Raw genomic sequence first — 9610 nt, 5'->3', positions numbered from 1 at the left:
ATATATATATATATATATATATATATATATATATAATGAACATTATATTCCAAATGATATAACCATCATTTGTACTCGTTTCCATCAAAAATCACTGTACAAAGACCAAATTTGAAAAAAAACAAGCTTTGATCAGTCACCCAGACTCATCCTACATGTTTAAAGCCAAAAACCAAGTTTAAGTTCATCTTGATGCATGGAAAAATTATTCAACTTTTACGTTTGAAAGATTTAATGAATTCAATTACCGGTAAGTACAATACAGTCAGTACACATTAGGCTCAGAGCCCATCCATAAACAGAAGCAGTCACCAGTTACAGTACACTGAACAGTAGCAACTTGGCTTCCTTATTATAATCAGGATTTGAGATGTGTGTAGCCCTGTAAGAAAACTTATTATCATCACTTTCACCAGTGTATAATACATTTAGTTCACATCCATGTCTATATTGAATAACCACAGGGGCATACTCATGCATTTATTTCAAATGTTTCACTTCCTTTCCCATTTACTCTTATTATTGCCCTGCTGTTTTCATATAATGCTTTTACTGCATTTTAATAGCCTTCCTCCCACCCCATACACCTGTAATGCCTCCCACAATGCTTTTCTGTTCACCCTATCATATGCCTTTTCCAAATCAAATATAATTCATTAAAACCACCTGTGAGGGTTTAATAAAACAAAGAAAAAAGACAGATTAAAAAAATATTAGTTTAAATCATTTGGTTTAAACCAGAGGTTGACAGTTGCTTAGGTTTCAGCAGAAGTACCGGTAGAGAAGGACATGGAGGAATACTGCATGACCAATGCATTTATGTGTGCAACTTCTGAGAGGGTGGGGGGGGATTGTTGTTTTTATCAGTGGCCAATGACCTTGTAAATTCTGGACAGTAAATATGTACAAATGGTTTCAGACCTGTATCACAAGCTGGGAAACCCACCCTAATGTGCAGTAACACATTCTACTCGTACTGTACATACTTGGTGTTTTGTCCTAGGTATTTATATCCTTGTTCAATACATTTTACGTTATAACTGCACAGATAACTGCTCAACTCTACCCACCCCTCTAGCCCCCTTACACTCTAAACCTCCTCAATCCCTGTATTACACCGCCACCAGTCCTCCCTCTCTCCCTTGCTTGAGAATACTTCGGATTCAAGACTCGACACTCTCAGGGTTCACACCACACAGAGAGGGTGCATTGACAATGCTGATTGTATCAGTTGGAAGTGGAAGAGGCTGTACCTGGTCCTCCTGAATGATTTATGTACGATTTTGTTTAATGTTTGAATTTTTTCGAGAAATAAAAGGATTTATTAATTAATATTATTTCATTAACCTTCACCAAACTTTTTCATGTAATGACAGAGTTTGTCATTGTTACAACAAGAAGCAAGATTTCATTGTACAGTACACTGTATAAAATGAGATATTTGCACATCTCATACTCAGACAGACTAACAAAAGGTTCAACTGATACATACTGTACAGTAATCCAAAATGTATATCTGTTGGCCAAGGCAATGTTTCATTCTCTGTAATGAAAGCGATGGTCAAGAAACAGACATTTTGTGCTATCAATCAAACCAATTTTAGTCTATGTAAATAAGTAATAAAATTTTTGCATGTACACTACAGTATGTTTATATGAGGGGGATGCTGTAAAATCTCCTAACCTGTAACTGGATTTTCCATATGTAAATTTTCTGGTTCAATAATCTGATTTCTAGAATATACTGGCTTTAGGTTTTATGAACATATAGATATAACCAAGTTTAGATAAATGAAAAAAACAAGATAAATATTTTTTGGGCAATGAGAACTCCACCAAGAATGTTACATTAATACCATTGGGTTGCTTCTTGGTGCATTGATGATCAGTGGTGAGGGATTTAGTAATTTCCAGCTCAACAAGAGGAAGCTTTTTTTTTTCACAGCAAGGAGCTTGGCAAGAGAAAGTATGATTATTATTAAGTTATAATAAATTGATAGCTATCTTTCTATAATGACAAAACTAGAGTTAATAATACTGTACTTGTATCAACATACAGGGTGTTCCTAAACTGTTTCCTATTTCAAATGCAAATAATAACAAACACATACTAACAGGTAGTTTGCACAATCATGTGTCCCAATTAAAATAATGTTTCTTGACAGTCGGTCATCTTTCACATGTGCATCATTAGTAGCTTTCAGAATGTCTGATATTTGATTTTAATCCCCATTTGCCACAACATGTTCTGTGTCACAATGATGATAGGGTTTTTTATCCTGGTCCATACTGCCACTTGATATTTGATTGACATCAGTCCTTTAGACGTTTTCATCTGGGGGTTATGTCTAAGACGTCGTGTATTACACGCCCGAAAAAACGGAACTACAAACCAGGAGAATTAGCACCATCACCAGTGGGACCGAAGAGAAGTTGTGATGAATATGGACTGAAATCAGTTAAGATGTTCTGAGAGCCAAATATGGTGCACAGGTGAAGGTCTACTGACATCATAAAACACCTCTGAGTTGGGCTACATGATGGTACAAACTGTATGCTTTTATGTCTGATGGTTATTCTTTTATTTACTTTGAAATAAGAAAGATAATTAAGGAAAACCCTGTATTTCTACAAAAAGCGCTGGAGTGGTTTACTTTAAACATCAGGACCCTTTAGATCTCCCAAGACCTACCAGTGATGTATGATTAGAAAACTATACAGTACTGAAGGAAAAAAAATTGAAATATCAAATCTTGTCAACCACCTCAGAGCAAAAGTGAATTGGTTACTGAATGTGTTTGTAAACAGCTGTGATCCCCATATTGTTGCAGACTAATTCTTGCAAAATGGTACATACCCAGTACTTGCCAACACTGTGTAAGAGAGAAGTGACCAATAAAGCTAAAGTTAAATCTATACCAAATTATTTTCTGCTAAAATCTCTAACTTCATGTGTCTTACTGTTATTATCATGATAATGTGCCAAGTGAGGGTTTCTTAAACAGGCATACATATGTGACAAGTTCAACGGAGAATATTAATGAAAGCCAAAAGAATGGAAAAATAGTAAAAGCATCAGAGAGGAAAAAAGATGAAGGCCATGATAATGTGAAGTTTGACATAAGCAGCAAACCCCTTACAGCTGCTGTAGTGTCAATCAATTAAAAAATTATAACCTCAGAAATTAGGTTAGCTCTTTCCATACACCTCTGTGGCAGAACTTACATAGGCAACTGCAGCATATTTTGTAATAGGGTTTTTAAGAGAAGTGGGTAAGTGAGGTGTGCAGAAATATAAAATGCCTGAAAATGATCAGGTTGTTCATTGCTCTGTGGGGGTTGGCAAAACTTGAAACAACAACTTAAAATTCTTCAGTTTGTGCTTTGACAAGTAAGCTAATAATATACTGTAAATGTCTTTTAACAAATCTGATTGGCTTAAATTTACTACACCCTAATCCTATTATTCCTAAATGTATTATAAATTTGGTAACTCAAACTGAAGCATTTCATATAAAAAATACATATTGTACAGTACTTTAAATTAAACTAAAAGATGGCAACAATTTTGAAAAATAAATACTACTAATAATAAAAAAGTAATTGTAAGGTAATTGAGACTATACTGTACTTTAAATTCTTTTCAAAGTACAGTATAATCATTTCCTTTTGAGCAATCATGATTCTTTCTGTGCTTGAAGCCCCATGAAGATCTCGTTGGTTTGCTGAGTAACACGGATGAAAGTGGTACGTTTTGGCAGTTCCTTAAGTTTCCCAGCACCAGTATATGTACATGCAGAACGTAAGCCACCCAAGATATCCAAGATGGTGGAGTTTACATCTCCCTTGTATGGGATTTCGACAGACTTCCCTTCACTCGCTCTGTGGGACAAAATTGCCAAATTATATTTTTATACACTAATAATGTACAATAATATCTCCGTTAGCCGGAATCCCTCAAACCCGGAACTCTCCGATAGCCGGAATTGAAATTTTCTCGGAAAATCGTTCCCAAAGCCGGAAAGTTTTGGGGATGAGGGATTTTTTCCGGCTTTGAGAGAGTTGTCTCATTACCTGGAAATCTCTCATTCCCGGAAGTGGTCTGCACCAATTGTTCTGGCTAATAGAGATATCACTGTATCTCCATTGTTTAAAGTCACAAAATTTGTATGTAAATCTTATTAAAGGATATCATAACAAACGAGGAGGGTATGGTCCAACAACACCTTCTCACCAGTCACCATACAGTGTGTCATTCAGATTAACTGTTACGTTCAAGATAAGCCACAATCAAATATTACAAAATACAATGGGATAGAAGAGATGAGGTATCAACTGCCACATTAGGTACAAACGCAGACACTACTGAATATCATAACTATAAAATGACCCATTTGATCGATAAATATACCCAAGACCAAACCCATGCTTTAGAATACGGTACACATGAACCATGCGAAAATTAGAAAAACCCAGAATTCAAGGCGGGTCAACGATCAAGACAGAGGATGTATGCAAGAGCCAGAAACCAGCAAGATAGAGTGTAGGAGGGCTGAAAAGGTTAAAGGCTGGTTGCGCGAGTCAATCAAACCAAAGCTTTCGCTATCAAAGTCGAAATTCAGTAGTATCAGACCTGAGGCTGAAGATGGTATTCGAGATTCTACCAGGATAAAGCTGAGGCATGAACAGCTTCTTTCCTCAGTGTTCAGAGGATGCAACTAACCTTCTGCGTTTGAGACGACAGTTCGACACAGCACTGACCCACATTGTGTTCAGAAGAGGTATAAATAAACTGTCGCTAAGGTCCATAAGAGTCTGGACCTGACATGTGCATCCTAGAGTGCTAAGGGCTGTGCAACAGCTTGCAGGCCCTGAAGATTCTGTTTGTAAATGCCTGGATGAACAAATGGTCCCAGTGAATGGAAAGTGGTTATGTGAGTCCTATCTTCAAGAGGCGATAGGCACTCCACGAACAACTATGACCGTGAGCCTGACCAGCATAATATGTAAGTACTTGAGAGTATTATCAGAGATGCAGCGATGAACATCTACCGAAACAACCTTGTAGATTGCCAACACGTTTTATGCAGGCTCTTATACACATTGCTCAAGGTATTGGATTTTGGACCCATATTCTAGACGTGGTAATATCGACAATATTACCTAGATTTTGCCAAGGCCACAGGTACCCACGAGGCTGAAAATCAAACTGAAGATCGAATAAATGTCCTGCGATAGAAGACTCTACATGACCGCCAACAATGTGATTAATGCACAAATCGTCATCTGTACCTGTAACAGACGCGGGTAGTGTATTGCCCGCTGTTGTTTGTTTTCAAATGATATCCTGACGTTGTACACTCCCATATTTGCGCAATTTTTGTAGAACGGACTTGAAGGCCAGAAGACCTCTGTGGCTCAGAATGTGAATGCTGCTGAGTATAGTGTAGAGATGCACTCTACACGAAGGCGCCAATGCCCAGGATGAAGAAAATACTAGTTGAGATGGTGAGAAGGACCTAGGTGTGTAGACAAGGCTGAAGCTCGGCCATTGTGAGAAGAGAAATCAGGCAAATTGGGTCTTATAGAGGCGTTCAGATATCTCGGCCGCGATCTTCAGGGTGAGTCTTCCCCACGAGTACTGTCACCCACTGGTCCCAGATATGCTAGGACTGTCAGTTGTTGAAAATGTTCAAGAGGCCACCAGCTGGTCCCAGCATCTCAGCTACCCTCTGCGCCTGAACGCCTAGCTTACTCAGCGCAGGACCAGGAGGTTATCACCAGGCACTACTCAGTTAGTGTCCTTACGACTGCGCCGCCCAAGTCACTAGTGAAACAAGCCGAAACCGTGAGGCAACTTTTTGAGAGGTTGTAAACCTGAACAATCACCAAAAGTGTTGTGGCACATGTGAGCTCTTTCAAAAACGACCAACACTGGGCGGTTCACATTCAGGCGTGCATGCAGTATTGCCAACAGTCGTGACAGACGACGATCGGGCGCAGGTGAAAATATAAAGGAAAAGTGACCGATCCAACAACGATCAGTGGCGAAGAGGATAAAAGTAAAAAAAGTAAAAGTAAAGGATATCATGAGATTCAAGGCCAGTAACAGAGATGGCAAAGGGGAATATCTGATAAATACTATATAGGAGTATAGGTATTCTTACCGATATTCGGCTACGCCACCAGAATACTTCTGCATTGCTGTGGCGCTGGACATGCCATAAAACTGCTTCATCTTCTTTCCATTACGTTCTATTATTTCTCCTCCAGACTGATCGTGGCCAGCTAACATTCCCCCCATCATAACAAAATCTGCTCCAGCTCCAAAAGCCTTAGCAATGTCTCCAGGACAAGTGCACCCACCATCCTGTGGAATACACTAACAGTTAGGGCATATGAGAAAAAAAGATTGTTTGAGAGGGGGAAGAAAAATATTCTTATTCTTATACAGGTACAATACTGTACATATTATTATACACCTTATATAATTTTATTTTATTCTTGAATAACCTACCATGCAGTGGGATAGAGACGAGAATTAAAAAATACAGCACTGGTACTATTATATAAATTTTTTTTCATAACTTATATAATTTCTTGCAATCAGGTATAGTACTTCAACAATTTACTAAATAATAATACTTATTCGTTAAATTGTCATATAGGTTTGCTATTGGACTGGAATGTATATATAGTAGTATACTATGCCTTAATACAGACAGGGCAGGTATACACTGTACGATCATTATGCAGTAATCCGGGTTTCGGCTTAATAAGTATACCACCAGACCCTCGCTTTATGTTATGGTTGTGTTCTGTGACAACACAGCATAATGGAAATCTGTATACAGTATAGTGAATACTTAATCTTATGGGGAATACAATATTAGGATATGTTCCACAACTACTAGAAGTCAATAGTAATGCTATAAAAGTTGTGGAAAAACATTACAATACTGTAATGTGGGTTATAAAATAAAGATAATATAATATAAAACTATAAAATACTGTATAACAAAAAAAACTATAAGCTAAGACATATGAAGTGAAAGTGTGTGGAGTGGCTGACTCATCACTCCAGCTGCATCCCGTGAGTACGCATCCAGCATAGTAGACACACACTGTGCCACATTTCACAACCATTTCTAGAGCATTACTGCTGTAAAAATTGTAGAAAAATCATTGAAATATTCAAATGTGGCATTTCAGGAAATTGCAAAAAAAATTTCCTGAACTCAGAAAATTCCGGGAATGAGGGATATTTTTCCAGGTTCGAAAGATGATGTAATGCGCAATTTCTGGAACTTCCAGGAACATTCTTCCATTACACGGAAAATTCCGGGAATGAGGGATTTTTTTTCCGGCTCTGAGAGAGTCGTCTCGTTACCCGGAAATTTCTCATTCCCGGAAGTGCTCTGCACGAATTGTTCCAGCTAACGGGGATATCACTGTATACTGCTCTCTCACAATTGGAATTTGAAGGATTAAATATTACAAAAAACACCAAGTCACCTCGGAACCCACAATTTACAAGTACTGTACTTAATAAGCATTGAAAGAATGCCATTAAAAATATTTGCTTGCGGAATACATACTCCCTGTAATTTCAGATAGACTATTTTATGGGGGAAGCCAAGTCACGGTAATTGAGTATGTGTGTTGGTTGGAATAGTAAGGAGCAATGTGAACAACCTGAACAGAAAACGAACGATAAATTTATCTAAAAAAAAAATTGAAATTGTTGAATAATTTGAAAGTACAGTATTCCAAACTCGACTAATTCGGAATTTTCGGTAAATTGAGTGATCTAGAGCCCCTTTTTTTGTGGAATTAACAAGGGTATGGCATACGGTGTATAATGTACATAGACCGTGAGAGTACACAACTTATCATATACTGTACCTAGGCAATGCTGTTTACAAGGCCAGTCAATTTAATGTATATTTTGCTCATTTAAAATATACCTGTACTTTATATAAAAATTAAGTGCTCCATTTACAGTACATCTTGATCCAGTATAGTTTGGTTAGGTGTGCATGACCTATAATAAACTACAGTGAAATGGAAACTAAAGTGGAACAGAAAAATGGAAACTAAAGTGGAACATAAACAACTGGTAATAAGAGGCATCTCTTACAGATATGATGTGTCCATCAAGGCCATGCGCAGCATCAGCACATTCTAATACAGCTGAGAGCTGAGGATATCCAACCCCAGCCTTCTTTCTGGTGGTACAGACTGATCCTGGTCCAATGCCCACTTTAATGATATCAGCACCAGAGAGAATTAGTTCTTCAACCATCTCTCCTGTTACCACATTTCCAGCCTGGAGAAAATAAAAACTAAACCTGGAGGAAAGAATTAAACTACAGAATAACAGTACTGTTACAGTACAGAACCTGGATACAACAATTTGCTATTAATAATTAAATTGGTAAACCAATATTGCTCTACAATGAATTGATCAGCTTTTGTTACCACCCAGTTGGGCAAAGACTCAATCCCTTTGATGTATTTTACACTTAAGAATATGAATTTCCTTTTCAGGATGTAACACTTTTACTTAGATTGATCATAAACCCTCTGAAGGATTCCTTTGTTTCACAATGAACATAAAGGAGAATGCAATAAACTATGTAATAGTATATCTTGGGTTATGACACAGGTTTGTAAGATCAGGGTGGATTGATTAGAGAAGTTGTTGTACAAGGAATCTGCTAATGGACCAAAATGATTCACCAGTGGTAAGTTTGGAAAGAATGGTTTGTATTTTGGACTGAAAGAAAACTCATTTTTGCTCTGCTGATGGTCTGTCTAGCATGGTTATAAAAGGGCATATATACAGTACTGTACTGTACTGTAGTTTGCAAGTTTCTTTGTTTTGGCAGCATTTGTTGTCTGTAAGAGCCTTGGAAAAAAGGTTTGTTATTATTGTATCAATAAGGTTAATGATATTGTTTAACACCCAGAAAGAGATAACTTACAAGAATAGTGTGATCAGGGTAGTGCTTGCGAACTTTCCTGACATACTCGACAAACACCTCCGAGTAACCATTGGCAACATCTAGGCAGATGAATTTGATCTGTAAAGAGATTCTGTTGTCAATTCTAATACTGTATGTAGAAATTATAATATGAACTACAACAGGCATTCATGTTAAAAATGTATTAAATCACAATTAAAGACTTGTATGATCTACTGGAGGACTTTTTACTATGCGTATACAGTATCGATATGTTTTTATACAAGATTATAAAATTATGTAATACTAATACAGGCATATCCCGATAACTGACGCATATAGGGACCGGAAAAAGTCGTTGGTTATCGAAGCAATTAATCCCATAAAAAACACAACAAATTCAGGGGGTTAGGGACAGACCACCCTCCAAAAACTCCCATTTACCTATACTGAAATTTTGAACAAAATCCATTTTTTGGCCGAAATGACGAAAATTGTAAGTCTATAGCCTTAAAGGATTTTTGACCAAAAATACGTTTTCTCTCTGAACTAAAATTTAATGTGCCTAACTATTTAAGTACATCCAGAATAATACACAAGCACCAAGAAAATGACCTCGAAAAACCATAAGTGGCGAGGAATTAG

At 37.3% G+C, this 9610-nt stretch overlaps 1 protein-coding gene across 1 annotated transcript; it reads right to left on the bottom strand.

The window, feature by feature from the left end:
* Positions 1-214: 214 nt before the first annotated feature.
* LOC121875617 (GMP reductase 2-like) lies at positions 215-9085 on the bottom strand (the record flags this gene model as incomplete). The annotated part of the gene is given in 4 exon segments (XM_042380204.1): positions 215-3881; positions 6167-6369; positions 8140-8328; positions 8987-9085. Coding segments are annotated over 4 exon segments (696 nt in total), but the record flags the coding sequence as incomplete, so codon positions are not given.
* Between the last annotated feature and the right edge of the window lie 525 nt (positions 9086-9610).

The sequence above is a fragment of the Homarus americanus genome, unplaced genomic scaffold, assembly GCF_018991925.1.
Source record: "Homarus americanus isolate GMGI-L3 unplaced genomic scaffold, GMGI_Hamer_2.0 scaffold22250, whole genome shotgun sequence".
NCBI classification, from domain to species: domain Eukaryota; kingdom Metazoa; phylum Arthropoda; class Malacostraca; order Decapoda; family Nephropidae; genus Homarus; species Homarus americanus.
The sequence above is the reverse complement of the archived record's forward strand: the minus strand, read 5'-3'. Positions and strand labels throughout refer to the sequence as shown.